At 42.9% G+C, this 23,065-nt stretch overlaps 1 protein-coding gene across 3 annotated transcripts in view; it reads right to left on the minus strand.

Annotated features, from left to right (window-relative positions):
* Positions 1–20,523, minus strand: part of SCN8A (sodium channel, voltage gated, type VIII, alpha subunit) — a 45,117-nt gene extending 24,594 nt beyond the window's left edge. The window contains exons 1-11 of one of the 3 annotated variants that reach the window (XM_009576736.1): positions 20,248–20,523; positions 12,431–12,549; positions 10,851–10,940; positions 10,505–10,633; positions 8,153–8,244; positions 3,992–4,213; positions 3,141–3,204; positions 2,355–2,496; positions 1,461–1,667; positions 601–888; positions 16–207 (exon numbers count right to left, since the gene is read on the minus strand). In XM_009576736.1, coding sequence (XP_009575031.1) covers positions 16–207; positions 601–888; positions 1,461–1,667; positions 2,355–2,496; positions 3,141–3,204; positions 3,992–4,213; positions 8,153–8,244; positions 10,505–10,633; positions 10,851–10,940; positions 12,431–12,549; positions 20,248–20,523 — 1,821 coding nt within the window. Of the gene's footprint in view, positions 1–13; positions 208–600; positions 889–1,460; positions 1,668–2,354; positions 2,497–3,140; positions 3,205–3,991; positions 4,214–8,152; positions 8,245–8,381; positions 8,474–10,504; positions 10,634–10,850; positions 10,941–12,430; positions 12,550–20,247 lie in introns of all 3 variants that reach the window. The other 2 variants (XM_009576735.1, XM_009576737.1) reach the window with 2 other exon arrangements.
* Positions 20,524–23,065: the final 2,542 nt, after the last annotated feature.

Consider the following 23,065-nt stretch of genomic DNA (forward strand, 5'->3'; position numbering starts at 1 on the left):
ACCGCTGTAGCTGCTCCTTCGATCGCGACCGCGGATGGGGATGAAGAGGGAGTCCCGCCTGCCTTCGCTTTCCTCCACCGTGCTGTGCTCGTCATCGGCAAACTCGTTCTCTGAACCTGGGTCACGAAATCGCCCTTTGTAGCTGAAGATGCTGCTCTTGCTATTGTGTCGGGAGAGAAAAGGGGAGCCTGGGATACTGAGGAGAGACTAGGAGGGAGAAAAGAAAGAATGACAACAGGGTGAATACTATGGAAACAAAGCACTGCGGTGCCGTCAAGTGCTGCTACAGTGGTTTCGCTCCCTCTCCAGGTCTACACAAACCATCACCACTTAGTCATCGGCTATACTTTAAGAGTTGTTCACTCTTGGCTGGCTGAGCCACGTCGGTGAAGAAGTTATCTGGTTAGATTCACTACTCTCAGGAACAATTTATGCCAGGGTGTGTGCAAGGGCTATAAATTTGGTCCGTAAGTGTCCTCTTGATCCGCTGGAAGTTTAAGATGGTGGGCAGATTTCTTTGACGTGCTAATCAGGATCTAAACTAGAATATTATCCTGACTACAAGCAAGCACAAACATTAGCGAAGGAAATGAAAACTACCTGGTTCATGATGGAAAATTTCCTTCCTAGCCTGTTATCTGGTAGCCTGAATGCTTTCCTCCTCATGCCATCCTCTGATTCAGACTTGAACACCTTTTCATTGTCGCACTTCTCCTCTCCTTCTGACAGTTCCTTGTCCTTTCGTTTTTTCCTCCTGTTTCGACGCTCCTTGGCGCTCTTGGAACTGAGTTTGGAAATCTCCGAAGAGCTCCGAGACATCCTCCCCCCACCATCATCTTCCACAGCATCTTCAGAGACTGTCCCTGCCGAAGTGACCATAGCAGCAGCCTGAGGGTGTAGACAAGAGAAGGGAAAAATAAATCAGATCTTACCATGATTAATACGCCATTTTCTGCTTTAAGAATGTGGCTTAATGCATGTAAGTACAAGTCTTTGGGGCAGGACTGAGATGCTTATTCTTTCTCTTGGAAGAAACTTGCAGCCAGGACTTGTAAAAATTTTTATAGTCTACTTTTGCAGGCAGTAAAATCTCTCTCAGTCCCTCAGCTTTGTTTATAAGCATTTGACAAAGGACCAACAAAGATGTATTTGTCTGTCTTGCAAAGGTATTCCCACACTCAACTAGGAACTCTGGGAACATTTAAGATTTCCTTAATAGAAGGGAGTTTTCCGGTACAAAATAAACACAGCAAGCTTGCATATAATTCAGGAAAAAGCAGCAGCAGCAGGGAAGAGATAGTGCCCAATGTCAAGCCCAGTCAACAGAGGATGCGATGCCAGGGCAAGCCAGCCATGGCATTGCTGCATTTTTTGATTATACATCACTGCTCTGTAATAACAGGCAAACAAATCTTAAAATACGTAAATGCATCAAAAAAAACCCCAATCAAAACACTCACCTGTGCTTCTTCCTGCTGCTTTTTCAATTGTTCTAACATGGCCTTAAATTCTGCCTCCTTCTGCTCTGCCTCCTCCAATGTGGCCTGGTTCTGCTCTTCATAAGCCATAGCTACCACAGCCAAAATTAGATTAACCAGATAGAACGATCCCACAAAGATCACCAAGACAAAGAAGATCATGTAGGTTTTTCCTGCTGCTCGTAAGGTCTGGAAGTAGAAAAGAACAGTAGAGGGAAGAGAAAAGGAACGGGGAAAGCAATTTCAGAGTGACACCTGATACGTGAACTGATCCCAAGTTTCTTGACCTGAACGCTTCTAAGAAAATACAGCGGTGCTGAATATTTAACATCTCAGCACTTTCACTGCAAAGCCCTAAGACACTGCACATTCATTAGCCATAAACACAAAAGGTGACATCCCTCTTCTTCTCTTAAGGGAACATCCAGCGGATGCAAACTGAAAATGATTCAGAAGTACAGTGTGAAACTCGATGCTTAGACTCCCTTAAATCAAAACAAAATAGAAGAAAAGCCATTTCAGCAAGGTCCCCAAACCATCCTCACGTTACAAGGAAACACTCTGCCCTCCAAAGCCCCTGAGCACCTCGGTGAGCAGAGCCGGACTGCTCACAGTCCTCTGCAGCAGGCGGTCAGGTGCTTCCAGGATTAATTCACAGTTCAGCTGTACGCACGCTGAGGACCTGCTATCCCTTCTGGACTTAAAAGCACGACACTCGCGTCCAGGCAATGTCCCCTTCCTCCTCAATACACAGTATCTTACTGTGCAGCTTTACTTGTAGTTACTCTTTCAGACAGCAGGATTATCACGTTTTCCTTTCCTCTATTGTCCCCAGATTCTCATCTTGTATAACACCGAAGCAGAGTGTTTACTTACTAATTGATACAAGTTTTCCCAAAAGTCCTGAGTCATAAGGCGAAATAAAGCCAGAAAAGCCCAGCTGAAAGTGTCAAAGCTTGTGTAACCATAGTTGGGATTCCGTCCTGCTTTCATGCACGTGTAACCCTCTGGACATTGACTGTGAAGAAGACGACAGCCATTTCAGGGCATCAAGGCAGTAAAAGGGATACAGCAAGTTGACAACACGCACATTATCCATGCTTACGGAGATTTTCACAACCCTCGTAACAAATGGCATGCATTTTTCTTTCCGTGTCAAGTAAGAATAGCAGACAAGGAGACTGATAGACAGGATTTCAGAAAAGCCCTGTTGTCTTTGTCCTATGGAAACAAGATGCGGCAATGTGAGGCTTTTCACTCAACGTGAGCCGCAAGGACTAGCTTTTGCCCTAGATGTCTTTAGAGCCAAAGGACTGGGTGAAAAACCAGCTGGATGCAATAGGACATGGCAAGTTTCCATTTCTGAACCTTCATCCCCTACTTCTCTGATGATTCTTATGATTGGATTCAGAGGGAAATAACGCCACTAGCAATCATCATTAGGCGTACCTGCCTCCTGAGATGACATGAAAAATGTCAGCTTACATTACATTAGTCAAACAGATAGTAACAATGGATTAGATTAAGAAACGTGAAACCTTTTACATGTGAAATAACAGAACCAACAAAGGAAGCAAAAGGAAATATTCCAAAGGTTTTGCCATCATTAGCCAACATCAATGGTAATTAGAGTCTCTACTTTTAATAAAGCTCAACACTCACCCTGCATCTGAGCTGTTACCACAGAGCAAAGGATCAGGGGCACCAGGAATTATGTAAAAATTTGCTGAAGAAGATGAAAAAGAAAAGATTACATGCACACACATATGGAGTTAGAAGATTTAACATACCAGAGCACTATAAAAACCTTCCCTGAAGAGCCCTCTAGATCCCCTACTGATAAATTTATCAGTAAACTAACTCAACTTTAAATAACACTAGCCCCACTAACTGTGCCTGAGTTTAAACACCTTTCTGGAAGTCAGTACAGCATTTTGAATAAAGATTTAAAACTAGCTGACGGCACAGTAGAGAAGCTCAAAGTGAGAAGGGAGGAAGAAATTAAGTTACAAAAACTTGGAGGCTGGTTCCTTGATCATCCACAGCATCATTTACAGCTCTGAAATCCTGCCAGCGTGGAAGGATGCTGCAAAGCAGAGACAGGTACCAACAACTTCATGTGCATTTTCTAAAAAACTTGGCAAAACTAAGTGAAGGACCTGACATTCAGCCCAGGGATTTAAATGGGCAGAGTTACTTCCCTTTTACCTTATTTAAACAGTTTTTAATTGGAAACAAAACAGGAAAAAAAAAAAGCGTTTTTGACAAAATCTTTATTTAGCTAAAAGAGCACAGCCAAGACCTTCTAAAGGATGAACCCCTAAAGGATGATGTTAAGGTGTTTAGAAACACCTTAACAAGGCCAGGTTTCTAAAAACTGAAAAATAGCTGAGCAAGGGTTTTTTACTGCGCAAAGCTGGACACACCACGTTATAAGCCATGTCAGAAATCCTGGTCAGCAGCATTAAGTCAAATAAGCAGTTTTTAGGGAGTATCACTGCAGAAATACCTACACATATTGTTGGTGTATTCCTCCCAGTCAAAGCCCCTAGAGCCGTTATCCAGGTAAGTCTCGTTCACATTAATTGGCCATATCACACACTTGTTCCGTAAATTGCCCATAAACAGCTGCAACCCGATCAGAGCAAAGACACTGAGACAAAATACTGTCAAGATCATTACATCTGACAGCTTCTTCACAGACTGAATTAGGGCACCCACAATGGTCTTCAAGCCTGCAGAGAAGAAAACAAGACTAGAAATCACTCCTGTAAATGAAGAGACGTGGAAAATTCAAATACATACAGTACCTCACAACCCCTTATGATGGCAAAAGATCGTTGCTATAAAACGGCCGGGTTCCTGGGAACCACCACTCGCATTCAGGTTTTTCCACACCATACACTAAAGGTGATGAATGCACCAAGCTCACCGGTTTCGACGGTGAACTAGCAATAGTTAGAACAAAACAAAATACCAACGTTCATCCCTGAGAGTATCTGAGCCTTGCAGCAGAGGATGCAAAGCGTACTCGGAGTCATTGCCATGAAAGCAGGGTTTGTCTAAGCAGAGATGTTAAATTAAGATACACCGCTACAAACCTCTCCATGGACACACTGAGTTGTGTTTAAGCCTGGCTTATTGGCACAAACTACAACAACTTACAAAGATCAAATACCGTTCGAACTGTCAACATCTTAAGTTTCTACTGCTTAACTAAACTGTTTCGCACTTCCCCTTTCCTTGCAGGAGCTGAATCCTTCATTTAGATCGTGGGTTTTGTTACGGGCAGGGCAGGATTTCATCCAGAGTGCTGGCTCTTTGGGTTTCACCAAGGCCGGCAGGATTATTAATAGGCAAGGCTCAGTAATAAAAGTAAGCTCAGGCATAAACCAAGAATCCTGCTGGTTTTCCAAACCAGTCTGGTCTGTAAGAGGAGCCATCCATGGGGGAAGAATGCAGCACTAATGCCTTCAGGAGACAGATCTAAACAAGCAAGAACATGGGATGCAGGAACAATACAGTATAAGGGCCCTTTAATTAGCCTTTCTGATGTTAAGTAGAATGACCTTGCATTTATAAACGAGTAGTGAAGGAGGCTGAAGGGAGGAAGGGGAGGAAAAAAAAAAAAAAAAAGAAAAATCACAGATCCAGATGAATTTGGGGCTAGGCAGATGCAAGTCTCTGGCCGAGGCCACGTGAGCATTCTGCAATAAACCTTTGACAAGAAACCTTTCTGTACCAACCAAGGTTTGATCCATATCAGGAACATAAAGATTCAAAAATACATAAATCAAAAGGAATTCTTCTGAAGGAATAATTTTTTAAAATGTCTTTTACTTCAATCTTCAAAAGTTTTAATCAATGCCAAAGCCCTACTCCAACACAAAGCAGATTTTTGCTGTTAGTTCTGGCAGACAGATAACCATTCCAACACTCGTGTGCATGCTCATCTCCATTGCTCAAATACGCAGCGCTCTGCACATGCAGCCATTTACACCAGCGTTTGTGTTTCTGGTTTGTGTGTCGCTCTCTCATAGGCATATAAGGAGAATGGGGTTTTGAACCAAGGTGAGAAACTGGCAGCAAGAGTGTTCCCAGTCCAGTCACAGGACAGATACAACTTCAACAACTTTCAGCTGAAGCAACTGCCTTCACGTACTGCAGATCCAGATTACCCCGGGTCCTATTCAATGTAGGGGTGTCACAGGCTGGCAACGCACGGAGACTGATGGCATTAGTCAATTAAAATACCAGTAACTCAAGTGCCAATAAAAAGCTTTAGACCACCACAGAGTTTAATATGGTCTATCAAGCCATAAGACGAAAGCAGTATTTTGATATTTTAGCTCATAGGTGCCACAGTCTATTCCTGTCACACACATCCATACAGACCCTCCACCTGCATGGAATTTTGTCCAGTGGCATGTCATATGCTGGTAATATTTCCCATTTTTATCTTGTCTAAAAAACACACTAAGGATAATTCCAATTATTGATAGAAGATGTAGTCAGCACTCGTCATAACTCTAAGATGAGTTTCTCATTAGCTCACCGCAGTGTTAAAATTCCCATTCCATTCCCTGCGCTGAAGCAGGAGGGGAAGCCCTTTATATCTTAATATTAAAGAGTATTCTAAAAATCACTTCTTCCCTGAGACATGATAGCACTAAAACCCATAAAGAGCACTCTATGCCTAAGTTCATATTAAATAACCCAAAAGGCTAATTACACAAATGCTTTACATTCCTCATACTGTTAGTCACAAAATTGAGAGGGGAGCAAGGTTTGTGCTTTACCTACAGCAAGGTTTGTGCTTTACCTACAGCAAGGTTTGTGCTTTACCTACGTGCTGCAGAACCCCAGCTGGGGCAATCCTACCCCAGAGCCTAACTGATAAAAATAACCAAAGTTTTGCCATTTATAGTTCCAGCCACGGACGTGTTCAGCGTGCCCAACGCTCACACAGGATCCCCTCGGCGGTGGGCAGCAAATCACCCCTTTAATAAAAGTGTGCACCCCTTTAGTAAAAAGTATGGCTGCACTGAACTCGGAAGGGCTCAGATCCACCCCCCCTTGTTGTCATTTGAAATAAGAGGAAAACTCCATTAGTTTTGAGTAGTATGGAGAGAATGATACAAAACGGAACTGTTCTGCTCCTTTCCATAGGAAGACAAGGCATGCTGTCACACATTTAGTAACCAGCTCATTAAAGCTGCATCATCTTCACTTTGCTACGATTATGAAAGCAAAACACATATGAAACTTATTTTAACACCGATGCTTTTCTTTGAGCAAGCCAGTTAATACCTGTAGCAGGCTGACAGAATGGCAACTGCACTTCAGATCCGTCTAGTGCACTGCCAACAGCATTTACCAAATATCTTTTGCTCTTTGTATGTGCACTGCCAAACATTAAGGAAGGCTAAGTAAGAACATTATTCTAGCATACTCTCATTCGGTGCAAGGAAAGCAGGTGCCACTTAAGAACATCATGCACAACAGCCATGTACATCTGATGGGTTTAGCAGTCTGGAATGGGGACAAAAGTGATGGACCCCTACAATTCCATAGTCTCTTTTCTGTCAAACGTATATGCAAATGTAGCCTGAGAAAGCAAAAGAACCGTTATCAGTTAATGCATTAGGAAACAAAACACAAAGAAATAGAAGACCAAAACTCACCAAGTGATTATTTAGGGTGCCTACCTCGAGACAGGTCAAGCACCTGAAACCTGGAAAACTACAGATGCTTCAGTGCCTACGAAAATAGAGTCTTGAGCTTGACCTTAAAATTAGGGACACTTTTGAGAAAGCATCTGCACGTGACTTTTCTATACAAGAATTCAGGATCGGAATCATATTCTCAGTCCGTAACACCTCCATGGTCTCTTACAATAAAGGAAGGACCATGGCTTACCCTTTGACTCCCAGATTGCGTTAAAAGTCTAGAAGTAGCTGTGTAAGTGACAGTCCTGCAAAGTCCAGCTCGGGGGGTGGCACATGAAATGGGCAGGTCTGTGAGTTGGGACTTCTGGCTTACTGCAAGCGCAGTCAGCACTTTGGGCCACACACTATTGCATTAATAGCTGACAACCGGTTCCACTACCACATACAAATGCAAAAGCTGGAAGTACCAATGCTCCATTTAGCTTAGTCTATCTCAAAACGGCAGCATCAACCCATTCTGAAGACGGGGAGGCAAGCTTATTTTCATTCCTAGGAGACAACCTGCCCCGATCCCATCTGACTCCAAGTAACTGAAAGGTTTTAATCTTAGTTAGGTTTTGCTCACTTGCTTTACAAACTTATTCCTAAAACAACTCTAGAAACACTGATAATGGGATGACTCGCTGAGCAAGAACCATTCAGCCTGAGGAAGGGAAAGCCTGATCCTTTATCCATCTGGAATTAAACTTTAGGCCTGCCTTTAATTTCAGAGATCGGATAGCCACATGCGTACACAGGGATAAATAAGTACGGAACAGCAGACTGTTCACCCCATAATTTGATGGCCCAGAAGCCTTAACTTCAAACTACTCTGTTTATACAGACTGCAAAGCCCATCAAAAATATCCCGGTGCCATTTCTGAGAAATAAGCAATGCAGGACGGGAGGGGAGATATGGAAAAGAGATACACGCAAGACCAGCCTTTAATGCTTAACGGTTCTCACCTGGAATAACAGAGATAGTTTTCAAAGCTCGGAGAACTCTGAAAGTTCTCAATGCTGAGACATTCCCCAGGTCCACAAACTCTGTGACATATCTGCAATGAGGGAGGTCACACACAAAAAACACAATGACAATACACACACCAAAATAAAACAACAACTACAGACAAAGCAATACATCACTCACAGGGGCCTGTACCCAACAGCTAACACCAACCGGAGGCCGCCTTACCTGGAATTACAGAAATAGTTTTCAAAGCTCTCAGAACCCTGAAAGTGCGCAGAGCTGAAACATTGCCTAGGTTTACAAACTCTGTTATATACCTGCAGAATTAAACCAGAGTTAATGGCACCGTTGGGGTCACCTTCCTTTTCATATAGTTGTCTGTTTGTAGGAAACAGCTTGTAATTTAAAACGCTTTAGAATTGGCATTTAAAAGAGAGAGACAGAAAATTTCAGAGCCAAAACACAGTTCAAGTCTCTCCACACTGCAACCAGCTTGTCCAGGAGCACGGTTAGATACCTGCATTCTCGCCTGTATAGGACTTGAAAATTGAACGCTATCTCTACAGAAGGAGGTAATTGTAAAACTGTCAAATATATGAGGAGACTTGGTGACATCACCTCAGTTCAGTGGTTTCAGGTATATTCGCTTCACTTCATGTTTTTAATAAAGCATGATCATCTTTCGTTTTGATTACCATCCTTCATTTTAATCCTTTATGCTTTACTAGCTGTTTGTGAGCCACAGGTAGGTCTGATTACCCCATTTTACAAGGGGAGAAACCCGAGATACGCAGAGGCTGAGAGGCTTAGTGCAAGGTTAACAGAGTTATATATTACCACAACTTAGAATAGAATATTTCCTCTGTGCTGTCTGGGGAGAAACATGGTATGAAAAAGCAAAGAAATGCACAATATTCAAGATTCTTCCTGGTGCAGAAAGGCCTCAAGTGCTTCATAAAACTTAGACCTTCTACGTCTTAAAGTGGGATTTAAAATCCCTCTTAGTGGGATTTAAATAACGCACGGGCTTGCGCTAGCCCTTGACACAAAAAAGGATTGTATTTGAAGTCTACGGGCAACCTCCCTGGAAATGAGGAGGTTACAGAGTTAGATCAGCTAGAGATTTCGCACATTTATTTAAGACCAATGCATCGGGCCTTCTAAAGCTGGCATGCTGTTACGTGTTAATTTATCGAGACACAAAGGAAATGGCCAATTCACAGGTCGAATTCGGTCCGAGTGCACAGAACTGGGAGCCTCACCCACACAGGCATTTACACCGTGCACAGCTGATCCCCGTCTATTCTGAAGTAAAACTGAAGTGTCAGCGAGCTACTGGTTATTTGCCTTTTGTGTACAATGTCCAACTCTTTGCATATGATTTAAATACACAGCTAAAAGGCAAGTAGAAAAAGAGCAGAAACTCAGGAAAATCAGCAACCTTGGGTGCAGAATCCAGCCAAAAAAAGGCATTTTACATGATTAAAGTATTTTACTACAGTTAAACTCAAGTGCTCCAAACCCTTGAAAATTAGGCTCCTGAGCCTTCCTACATGACCCCTCAGTTTTCATCAGCCGTTGTTGACTATAGGAGCCCAAACATGCACATGTGCAATATTCCAAAAACAAATGTAAAAGGGAAAAGAAAAAAAATCTCTTCCACCGGTGACTCGGACTACCAGTGGCATACACCTGGTTTTCATCAGCGGTACTAAGCCTAAGCAACGATCAACGCAGGCCAATAAGGAAAACACCAGAAATCTAGCGTGCACCTCCCGGTTCAGCTGTGAATTCAGACATCCCCATGAATCCTCCTTATCAGACCCATGTAAGCTGATCTGGCACAAGAGAAAAGAACGAGGAAGGAAAAGAAAGTGTCTCCTTTTCTGACACTGCACCTTCATCGGAAATGGGTTAATAACTGTCCAACCTTAAGTCGCAGCCCGGGAAATTTTAACATGCAAGCCCAAGGAGGGAAGGAGTGGTAGAGACTAGAATTTAAAGATATTTGGCTCCTAGTCCTATGCTTAACAGAACAAGCTGCCACTCTGGCATGTGAGCAACCTAAAATGCTAGGCACTATTATAAAGTCTTACACTAACAAAGGCAGCTTTCAGAAAATCCTGTTTTTTGCAGCAGTAACTGCACTAACTCCATCGAGTTGCATTTTAGATCTGTGACTCCGTGTCAGGCTAAAGATTTCTTTTGAAAAATCAAGAAAGAAATCTTCTGGGGATTCACTTAAGTTTTCTTGATTTATTTTTTCCTTACACACCCACCCTCTTCCTAAGGTCTCATCCCCTCCCATATGCCACAAATACCTGAAATAATCTGAAAACACAACTTACGCCATCATGATCACACTGAAATCTAGCCAGTTCCATGGATCACGTAGGAAAGTAAAGCCATCTATACAGAAACCTCTTGCAATAATTTTCACAAGTGATTCAAATGTATAAATACCAGTGAATGTATACCTGTTATGAGGAAGAAAGAGAGCTGCACTGAGAAGTTTGTAGAAATGTCACTTTAGTCATGAAAAAAAGATGAATTACAAACACTTTTGTCTAAACAAAGTGGCTATAAAAGACAACTTGAATTCATGCTAACTTAAACGTCAGTAGGAACAGATCTCCCAACAGAAGAAAAACAACATTCTGTGAGATTCTTAAAAACACAAGAAGCATTACTTACTCCACATTCTTCGACCATTCAGGTGGGTTACTAAAAGTCATGAATACACAGTTGGTCAAAATAGTGCACATAATGATCATGCTAAATACTGTAGAACAAAGTCAAGGATCAAAGGGACACTAGCATGGCTCTTTACATCAGCTTACAGCTCCCTAAAGATCACTCTACTGCAATAAAATTCAACAACAATTTCCAGTCTATTCTCCATGGACTACAAATAAGAGGCAAGGTGCTTCCAGCAGTCATGGGAAATAAAACCAGGGGCGACTATAAATAAATAGTATTTTTACGTCACCATTCAATTTATTTTATGTTTTCTGGTATATCTTAGCAATTCAAAAATCACATGCCTTAACGAAAATGTCTCCCCAAATAATTCCATCTGTTCAGTAACATCAAAATATATTGTCTGCCAATATATCCAACAGGAAAGCAGCACTGCAATCCATGGACACCTAGGATTTAGGTTGGAGAAAATCTTACGAATCTTTCCAAACATCTCTGCTCCCTCTGTGTGTTCAGGATCTTGTGTGTCACGTTTGCAGTGGAAGGTGCTGGACTAACTGATCCGAGGAGCGTTGCAGGGCCAGCACAATTTCAGAATTAGAAGTCTGAGTGGATTTTAACTACTGAATTATTAGCAGAATGGTGAAATCCAGGGTCAGATCCAAAGCTGTTTGACTTCCAAAACTGTTTAAGCAGACTCAAATGGATCTTAGACCAAGGCCCGAGATCCACTGCCAGCACATGCTCTCAACCTGACAGATCTACATCCCTCAGCTGCGTCCCAGCACATCCAGAGGGGAGGAAAGTCTACGAGAAATAACACACGGGCCAAAGAAAACGTTCCCAGCCTCAGATTCCAAGTCGACGTTGAAAAGATGGAAAAGCTTTTTCTTCATATGAGATGCAGGAAGTCGGGATACAGAACCCTCTAAAACAACAAATGAGCGTGTTTCCGTTTTAGAGTCACTTTCTAAAAATAAATAAATAAACAGGGCAAAGCAGCTCATCCAATATACTAGGGTGGGGTTTTTTCTCTCCTAATAACACATGCAGATGATGCTTCTGAACTATCAGAGCTGTCTGAAGCCCTGCAGTGGAACATTTTGGAATAGCCTTGCCAGTAGAAGGAAGTTTGAGAGATGCCAAAAGAGCAAGAAATTAGTCAACGTCTCATTACATATGAGGTATCTTTGGCTCCTTCTCCAGATACTAATTCTATTTAACCGTTTTAGCAGCTAGTTAAAGCTCAACTCCTCTTCATGGGAAGCACAACCTTAAATCATATCTGTTCCAAAACTTATCAATGTCTGTGCACTGATGGAAGAATGGACACAGAGAGGTACAATCTAGCAGGGAAAATAAACAAAAAGTTTACTTGATTGGTTATGTCCAAAGGACCATGCTTTTTCATTCAAAAAAAGCATGTTTTTGTGTATGCTCTGAGGCCAATCCATCTTCACCAACTGCAGAACTGTAATTCATAGACACTATTTGAATTGAGAAATAAGACAATAGGTAAGAGATTTTTCAACAAATATACAAAGGCAAAAATAACTCAGTAATAAAAAGGATATGAATGTATCAAAATTTTAATAGCTATTCTTCTAAATAGATTAAAAGGACTTAAAATGTACAAGGCAGGTGTGGCACTAAATCGGAAAAAAAAAAAGTTTTCCCTCAGTACTACAAAGGTCTGTAGAGAAACAAAGAAAGAAAGAAAAAGAGAAAGAGAGAGAGAGAGAGTTAATGCATGAAAATCAAAGCATGAATTGTACAAAAAAAGACGAACAACTTCCAAGGTAAAAAAATAGCATTTTCTGCTTTTTTAAAGAATAAATCTCCTTTATGAAGTTCCCATTAGGGTAAAACATACCTACCAGTACATCATGAATAATTCTACTCCAAACCATCCATTTTACTAGACACCTCAGAGCAGAAGCAAAATCCCCCATCCAAGAGCGCACGTTTTCAGCAGGCAAGGGTAGAAGCACTGTTATCCCTATCTAATAGATAAGAACCGAGGCCCAAAGCAACTAAGGACCACAAATTCAGGAGCAGAATTAGCAGCTGAACCCAGACTTCACACCATTGCCCAGTGCACAAGAGCACCTTTACGGCACAGTGTTCGTGTAGCCTGTGCCTCCTTCCCAAACCTCGCTAACAGCTACCACAACGAATCGTGTTTTTACAAGACAGCACCTCACCTGCAAAGAAAGATTGACAGGTAAGCAGAAAGAAAACACCATGGCAGAGCCCCCCACCCCAGCAGACACAAGTCAGATACCCCTCGTCCCCACTCATTGGCAATTTTGAGCACATTCCACGTTGGTGCACCAACTCCAGGCACAGTCATGTGCTCTCGTTGCCTTTAATTAGTGAGATGTTAAGGTTCGTTACTTTATACAGAACCTGTGGAATGAATCATGTAAACGTGAGGCAGAATCGATCTCATCTCTCCATCACCAGCCTTAAAATACAGACCCGCTATTTCATCTCCCCGCTAGCGAACATGCATATCAAAAAGCACCGGGAGACTCACACGCAGCCATCTGGAGAGGCAAAATTAGAACTGTGGTTGCTTAATACCAGCACACTCAGTGCACCTACCACTCGACTAGAAGGGAAAAAGCAATTTGTGTGCACTGAAAAGCCAAAGCCCTTTCCCCGGCACCATTTTGCCGTTTTACGTTCCCTCCAGGATGCTGCAGCATCAGCGAGGCAGGATGAAGCCCAGACGGCTGCAGGGGAACGGAGCAAAGCCGGACTCGCCGCAGGCTCGGTCCCCGGCACCAGCCCACCGTTTGGCACAGCCCCGAGCCTCCCGGAGTCCAACACAAGGGAATCCACGAGGGCTTTCTGCCAACGCAGTCACTGTGCTTCCCCGGGAGACTCACTCTTATGAAACTTGTCATTTCCCTCCTAGTAAGTGAAACAACGTATTTTAGCTCATTTGGCTAATTTAGACCATTGAGCAGTAAATTATTTGAAAAGGAAATCAAAATCAGATTGTGGTTCAGCACTGAGCGAGAAGGATTAGTTAGCATAACCACTAATGCATTTCCCAACAAAAGCACTTTAAAGACAACCCTGGACAGCTCTTAAATTGCAGCATGAAGAATTAATGAACAGATTACCTTGGCATGTAACAATATTCTAAAAGGCCGTAAGTTTTTCAAAATTGCGAATTACAGAGTGGTCAAGGGACACCCGATTTTAAGAACCAGCTGTCTCTCCTTCCCTGACACCACAAACTTTCCAAGACTCACATACCATTCATTTTTAAATCTTCTTTCACCGTCCCCTGCAGAGGCTTCAGAGCAGGATACCCATCACACCAGGATGCTCGCAGGCTTCAGTTGTGTCCCTAGCACAACGCTGAGCTCTCAACTCTACCACGTCTTTCAAGCAATGAAATCTCCGACGTGACTGTGCTGAACATGACGTGGGCACAAGGGGAGCCGGACAGAGACAGAAATTCCCCCCCAAACCCATGCAGTGGTTCTGTGAGGTGGTTCAGCTTCATTATGCCTCCATTTCTACATGGGAAAAATCACTGTGCAGGAGCCCTACGGTTTGCTCTGATACAGCTCAGCAAGCCAGAAGTAAAACCATTCTTCACATGGAGACACAGGTTCGTGCATGCTGCTTCACAGACGTAAAGACCTTCAAAGACTCTAGACCTGTACTAGAAGAGCACGCCAGACTCAGCCGGTGGATGTAAACTGCTCTATATGGAGGGTCGGAGACCGTTTGCCTTGGCACGCTAGAGTGATCACATGGAAACATACATTTTCAAAAGCTGTTTCACAAGGATTGACCCAGAAAATTTGGCATTCCCTGTTGTAATATAAGCTGATCCAATGATCGGGGCAATCGCCTACCAAACATGAACTCCACATTCTGCTTGCCAGCTTAGTCCTTCCTCTGTTACATGACCTTACCTAAGGCAGCTCCTTGTTTTCTCTTCCATGCTCTGCCCAGCTTTCTCTTTTTAGACCATAACGCTTGTTGAACTTATTTCTGTCTATGAAGCCCATCACAACCGGGCCTCTCAGTACAACCGTAACACAAACACGGTGCCGTACATTCCAGCCTGCTCATCGATTCCGATGGTTCCAAGATCCGCTGCTCCAGTTCCCTTGTGTACCTTATAAAATCCTGGGTAAATCTCTGCTTGGCCTTGTCAATAGAAAGAAGAGCACAAAAGCCAAAAAGTGTTTGGCAATTTAAAACCTTATCTTAGTTTTTCTTTATGCTGCTGACATATTAAAACTCAATTTCAAAATGGCTGCATGCTCTTAAAACGTTTGCTGGTTCAGGTCCAAGAACATCCTTAAGCCCTTTTAAGATTTGCTGAGGCAAAGCTCAAAACTCAGAGAAAGGTGATACCTGGGGAAAGGCATTTTGCAGTCTTCTGCTAAGAGATGAAGTTTGGTTGAACTTTCAGAAGTCTCAGTTTGTTGTTAAAGAGTTGTGAAAAAGGCTCTGTCCACTTTAGTTTTCTTAAAGTTGGCTGGGAATCTACGCTGTACAGAAACCTTAGAAATAGTTCTCATATAAAAAGAAGCAAGATCTCAAAAGGTAAGTCTTCTCTAAATCGATTTGCAAAATAGTGCATTAAAGAAGCTGTGCTGGAGAGCATGACAGAATTGATCAAGTGATGGCAAAAAGCATTCCAGTTATACGAAGATTTAAAATGCTCTTGCTTCATGCAGGTTTTACATTAAGCATTTCTGTAATGGCTAAAAAGCGAGGAGGAGTGGGCAGAAAGTTTAAGAAGAAAACAGCTTTATGAACAGCCTAAGAACATATGGAACCATATTCCTACAGTGGTAACTGATGACTGCCTTACTCCCAATGTTAAGCAAGAGAGAGCGACGGCTTTCTGATGACACCCTGAGCAAGTTACTTGAACATAGCTATTTTCAAAATCAATTTACAGCGAACTCTGGCACCCCGTAGGCTGAAGAAGTACATACAGAATTAAATGTCAATGGAAAACACTTTTCAAGTCTGTTTTGGCTCATAGAGGTGTACTTCCTAATACACAAAACACATTATTTAATATTTATTTTTCCATCCCCCCCCCCCCCACCCAGGGGACAAATTTATTCTTTCTTAGTAACTTACACGGGGAAAAAAGTATCTGCCACATTTTGCTCTTGCTTTAATCTCGTTTCAAGCCCAACATAGGAAAAACCCTTGACATTTTTTGAAATTTATCAAATAAAACATTCCTGAAAGATAATATTTTAAAAAATAAATATTGTTCAACATGCAATATTGAGAAACTGATCTGGATTTAAGTTTAACGACATCACGATCTGCCTATATACGGAAATTCATTCTACCTCAGAAGCGGAAATGATTCTCCTTCCTTCCACTCATCACCAGTGGGTTGCAGCTATTTAGGTGATTGCAGCAGAGGTTCTCTCGCCTCCCGGTCTGTGCCACACTCGGCATATCCTGATCACAGCATGAAAGCTCTACTTGCTACGGCAACACTTAGGACTGGATGCAAGTAGTACCATTATCTCCCGTCTCATGAAACGCCGTACAACAGCAAACAACTCCGTTACACTTGGCTTTCCATCCAACACCCAGAAAGGGCTGGAGAAGACGCCTGACAGGGATTACACTCTCCTTTCTTCATTCTACCGTGACAGCAGGGAGGATAGCTAGGAAGGGCACGCTTAATTTTCCTGCTCCTTTTAAGCCTACTGGACAGATGGAGTGGAAGAAAAAAATAACATTAAACACGCAAGACCCGGAAAAGGTAATTAGCTTTTGGAAATAAGTATAAAAGGCTGATTTTTGAGATGGTCCCAATTCTTCCCTTTGTTTCAGTGACTTCACTGAAATGCAAAACCCATTAACAGTATTGTGACCTTGTAGGGCCATCACCTTGCCGCACAGAAGTCATAAGCGAAGGCTCCGTGAAGCACATGCTAGAGCCAGACATGCCTCCCGCAAGCTGGTCTCTCACATCCCTCTACTTTTCCCAGGTCCATGCAGTCAAGGTGACATTCTGGACCTGAGGGCCCATTTCCAAACCGTGCATGTGACTCGACGAAGTTGCAAGTCACTCCATTGGCACATACGCACTAGAAAGATCCTCAGGTGCTCATCTGCAAGCTATAGGTGACCTCAGACAATCCCACTCTAGCCTCTGCTGTTCACGGATGTATAGACAGTCTTCTACAACTGCAGGGCTGATTTTTCCATTGAAATCAATCCACCTAAGCTTATATATGGTCTCAATTCCCAGAATATTCAGGGACCTTCTACTGCCTCGTAAATGGAGCCACTGCAGGAGCATTAGCACCTCTACCTTGTTCTGCAGCAAGTATGAGATTCATACTGAGTGAAATGGAAGTTACTTGAGGAAAATGACCACAACCTGGCAAAAGTCACGTTCAATGGGAAAGAACAGGGCGAGGAGTTGTTTAGTAGGAGGGATAGCCTAGGCCATAAATGGAAGAGAAGGAAAGAGAGGTCTAAAAAATGGAAAAACATCAAAAAAAAGAAATACTAATAAGGTTGCAGAAATAAAAGAGCATGATGGTCCTTACCTCTTGCTTAAGCAAACACTGAAGGAAGACTAGACTATGAGGCAATCAGCTGCTTTGCTTTCATTGCTACGGATGCTCACATAGGTAGCTTTCCCAAATTTTGTTTGCACATGTAAACAAGGAAGTTCAGTACCTGCCTTTTGGGTTTTTTAATTGAAATGCTTCAGGTTTCCACAACAAATATCATGGGCAAGTATTGCTTCTACCATGCGCTTCAGGCCAGGAATCGGAAGGTGATTACTAATTGCAAAACAAAGAATCATGAAAAATTCTCTCTGGTACTTACATAAAGACAAAACAGAGCTAAATTAGCTCCAAAATCTGCTACCTGTGAGCAAAGGGCATTTCCTGATTCTCCTAAGAGTCGTTACTCCCGTTTTGCAAGATGAAACTGAGCAAAGAGAAGTAGCTTTGACAAAGCCACCGCTTGCAGGGCTGGGCTCCGAACCAGGAGTTTTGACTCCCTGTACCACAGTTCTGTTTCTAGGTCAAACTGTTTCTCCTTTAAATATCAGTTAACAGGCCACTGGAAAAGTTCAGCTTCTCAGTTAAAATGCAGTTTCAGTTTCCTTGGATAAACCAAGATCACTGTGTCCTACTGCAAGGAAAAGCAACCAGCTGATTTGTTCCTATGCATGCTGTAGGTCTAGCTTTAAAAGAAAAGACCTATGATGCAAAGCCTTCTGGCAAATGCTGGAGAAGAAAAAAAAAAAATCTTGGAAAACTTCCCATGATTCAAGCAGATTCGCAATTCCTGATGATTCAGAGAAGGGCCTTTTTTAATGGCCTCAAAAAAATTCTTTGTGGGAAGTCACTGACTATTTGAAGCAGCAAAGAAGTAGCACACACCTAAGCTATCGCCATACTGAAGTGGAGGCAAAAGAAACAAAGCCAGTAAAATGTTAATCCAGCATTTATGGGAAAAGCAAGGCTCTTGTCACAGAACAGCAAGTACGAGGTTGGCAGGGCTGTGCGAGTTTGTCTCCCATCTCCAGAACCTTCCCCTCCATCTGCAGCTGCTCCAGCTCCGCGGAGAGCTCGCATCTCCGCATGGCAGGCACACCGAGCGAGCAGGAACTCTGCAAGCGGCTACGCGTAGAAATGTACGGCGCTTTTCTGGAGACATGACAGATGCCTTCAAAGTTGGGAATGTGGCTTATTTTTCTCTAAAAATGAAAGATTTATTAATAGCATTGTGTTGGGAGGCAAATATGGAGACTGATAAAGCGTGAGGGCTAACGGGGTTCCCCTCTGCCTCCTACTTCTGGTGGAACATTGAGACAACCGAGAAGCCTTTGCCCAACGCTCCAGGACATGGCAGTGCCCGCTGCCCTTTCAGCACTGCTCTCCTCCTTTAGCTAGAAAGAACGTGGCCCAATTCCCCCACATACACTGTCCGTTCAACTACGTGAACACAAAGAGGGCACAAAACACTCCTGCTTGGATTTGCAGCGACATTTCATAACACTGACTTCGGTTGGGTGCAAGTGGCCACGCACAGCCAAAGAGATCCTGGGAGCTGCTCTTCAGCTACATGTCTCTTTTTCACAGCCTGCCCACACCAAAACCAGGCAACACCAGATTTGTTTAATAAAGAGAAAATATTTGTTTAATAGAGAGAAAATATTTCTGAGGGATAACGTAAGCTACTTCTTACCAGCAACAGCAGCTGTCAATACATTTCCTTAAGTGCAACATCCACCTGAACACCAGCCTGCCTGGTATTCAACACGTACACAAATCACCATATTTCGAAGTCCTGTTCTGAGTTGGTACCTGTATTCCTAGTACCACCGACACAACAAATAAGCATTAAATTCACTAGTGTAAATGCAGAAAAGAATGATCAGTTATACCCAACGTTAGCAGCAAATTCAGTTGATTTCACGCGAATAATGCCCTGCCAGCCGCAGAATCACTTCTGAGTGCGGCAAGAAACGTCTGCCCCAGCACAAAGTCATAAAACATTGTTACCCATGACAACTTACTGATTTTACATGACAGCCGTTCTACCCAAGTTTTGAATGGTCACATCACAACCGTTGTCACATATACGGTCAACCCTCCAGCTTCACAAGAGGCACAGCTAAGCCTGAGTAATAGACGGTAACTATCTCAGCTTATTCAAATTAAATTTCTATCAAAGACAGCAATGAAATGAAACAGTAGAAGGAACCTCAGTTTTAAGTCGTCTGGCCTTCTAAGAAAATCAGTGATCATGCTCTTCCTTATTTCACCAGCAGAAGACCCCTCTCCTCCATTTCCAGCACAGTGTTTGCTTACTCACCACTTCCCTCACGACACCGCTTCATTTCTTAATACACCTCGGCACCCTTAAATGCCTCCTGCCACATCACCTTAATTCCACAGACAAATATTTTAAAAATAAAAATTATGAAGATGAAAGCCAGTTAATTAGTTTCTCTCACTTCTCTTTTGTCATGATTCTATATCCCACTGCTTCATAACGATCAAATTCAGACTGAATTCCATGCAAGTAATGAAATACACACTTAAAACCATTACCGTTACCCCTCAATTAATTTCTTCTTATTGCCCTCATGGTTAAAATTGGCACATTAGCACAACTTTATCTATTTTTAGTTTCCAGACCTTGTTCTTCTAACTCCATCCAAGCAGGTGCTTAAAGATTCATCATATAATCTCTATTAAACCTCAAAGAAAAATACATAACAAAACAAAACAAACAAACAAGCCCCATCCAAAGACTGCATTCTTTGTCTTCTACTTAAACCGTACCCAAACCTGCAATTTCCTAAGAAAAAGGCGGTTTAGCGACTTCTTTCTTGCAGACTCACTTTCTGGGTCATATAATAAGGGTCAAAGTCCTCCAGTGGTACAGCAACCAGGCCTTTTGGGATGTCCCCGTAGATGAAAGGCAAATTCTTCCCCGCCTCAAGGTCACTGTTTGGTTTTGGTTTGCTGTCTTCATCGTCATCCCGGTGGCTGCTGTCTTGCTTTGGACGCTGCTTCTTTTTTAATTCTGCAATGTGTTTCTCAATGTTAGCCAGAGATTCCGGAGTGAAGGGTTTAAAACTATCAGGGCCTGGTGGTGCGAGCAGCCGTGCTGCCATCTTTTCATCCTGCAGCAGCTTCTTTAGTGATGTTGCACCCCGGACAGGTCAGCTCTGCAGGGGAGCAAACAGCACAGGCAGAACAAAGTCAGTCACTGCAAAAACAGACAGGCAAGCAGATAGCATTGATGATCCAAAGGCAACTCTGGTCTTCAAGTCCTCACAGGGTGAGGCAAGCAGACCCGCTGCTTTTCAGCCCCCACACAAGCTACCGGCAGACGCGCATCAAGTGCTGGACGCTGGGTGAACCTGCCCGTCCCTGCCCGCTGCGCCACGTCACCCAGCTTTTACAGCACCAGCAGAAACGGCACGCAGACCTGGACCTCCGACAGCCACGCTGACGGCTCTCCTGATTTGGGTGTCTCCTGGACACAAACTCTACTCCAGACTACAGAAAGAAAGCGACTTTATCAAAACCAGTATTTTCCTGCAAAAATGATTCCACCAGTCATTGCTCTCTAGCAAACTGATTATTAGATAAAAATTGATTATTAGATAAAAATTCCAAGTCAGCTCTATTCTCAGGGACAGGACAAGGTGTTCAGCCTTGTCTAAAAAGGGCTGGGTATTCGCACACTCCTTACCCTGCTAACAAGGCATTTAGCAGAGCACTCCCCTCCATACAACACACAGGAGGAGTAACTTGGGGTTGGGTTTATGAGAGAGCGCAGCAGCCAACATGCACGGAATATGCTGAGCTCTTCTGAAAAAAACGCTCCTTCGTGTCCTATCAGATATTATTGCAGTTAAGGAGAAGTTTCCTTAATGACTTCAGCATGCATTGGAATACGTGTGCCAGGGAGCACTCGGAACGCTTCTTTAGGAAGGACCAAGACCTACTCCGGAGCACGCCACAGCTCTACCACGGGAAGTCAAACCTCACCCTTTCGTTTTACATATATATAATTATCAAGGTTTCTATTCATTTCAGGACCTAAGAATGAAATAATTTTAAAAGACTTCCATCAAGTACAACAGTAATTTCTGAAAGTTAAATTTCTGTAATATGCAGGTTGGACACAGAGTCTTCTTTGCATCAAATGCAACACAAACGAGCACTTCTCCATGATAAAAAGAGAAGAAAAGGGAAGCGGACAAGGTACAGAAGCACAGCTGAGGAAGACCTCGCAGAGCTCCCAGCCTGCCAAGGATTTTACAGTGTCCCTACAAAGCACCTCGCTCTCTTCCCTCCACTCCTACAAAAGAGAAGAGCTGCGAGGAAGTTCGTTTATCTGCATCCAGCCGCCTACAAACCCTCTGCAGCTTTGCACCTTTTGCCAAGCTCTCGCTCGAGAACCGGCAAGAAGAATATATTGCATTTCTGAGCTACTGGTACCTCTTCAAGCTTTTCACGCTTCAGGAGGAGGCCAAGAGAGGAGAGCAGTTACAGAAACCCTGCACTGATGCAACAGCACTGCAGTACTGCAGGCTGGAGTACCACCCAGCCCTGGCACGGCCTGGCACTTCAGGGAGGAACCCAAACACCAAAGTGGCAACGAATTCAAGAGGAAAGGCAGAATAACTATGAGTAGACGGCACAGAAAGAATCCAAAAGCTAGGTGGGATAAGGTCCCTTAAGTCAGGAAAAAGATCATCAGTAAGGTCGGATCTTTTAAGCTAACATGCCCACAGCATCAAAATATATATTGAAGATTTGGAATCTCTGGAAGAGGAATGACTTTCAAATTCCTCAAAAACTATGATATAGGACTGAATCGTTAAAATTCAGCTATTTTACCACGATGTTAGCCACCAAACATCTTGGCTTTGAAGACTGTACTGTATTAATGTGGGAAGAGTTCACAGAAGCCAGAGATATCACCACTACAGAGGCACGCTCCCATCCGTAAGGAAGAGCTGGGACACATTTGCCCAGTCTCAGCAATGGGCACGCTCCGAAACTGAGAATCACAACGTTCTATGGATTGCCGTGGACTTCATGAATAAATACAGCACGGAAATATTTTAAAAATACCTGGAGATCCCAGCCTTTAATATAGAGCCTGGGGTATTTCCAAAAGCCAGAACATCAAGTGCAAAGTATCCTTCCAATTGATTTCAGATTATTCCTTGCAACTGCCTCGCTCTAGCTGTGGCACTGCCATTCACACACTTTCTGAAGGCTCTGACCCACGTGCAAATCTAAAGCTGCACCACACGTGTAGAACTTAAATGCTGTTTCCATCTCAGGTTTTATTTGGAGATGCAAAAAAACTTAAGTATAGATCTCCCTCCTTATGTAACTACACAGCAGAGCCTGGGCTGGGATTTTTTCATATAAACTTGACCAGGTATTTCTAGAGTAATAACAACAAAAACTCAAAACAGATGGCAAGAGGGGGAAAGAAAAGCCAGGATCTTGGTCACATTATCTCTAGAAACATCACAGAATAGCTTGCTGATATTAAGGAAAAATTAATTTATTCTATTCTTGCAGCATTTGCATGCATTTAATAACCAAATTTCCCACATACTGTGAAACTATAGAGCAGCATTGGGGATGTGGTCTAATTGAATGGCACAGATAAATATGTAAGGCCTG

The sequence above is a fragment of the Fulmarus glacialis genome, unplaced genomic scaffold, assembly GCF_000690835.1.
Source record: "Fulmarus glacialis isolate BGI_N327 unplaced genomic scaffold, ASM69083v1 scaffold22824, whole genome shotgun sequence".
Lineage (NCBI taxonomy): Eukaryota > Metazoa > Chordata > Aves > Procellariiformes > Procellariidae > Fulmarus > Fulmarus glacialis.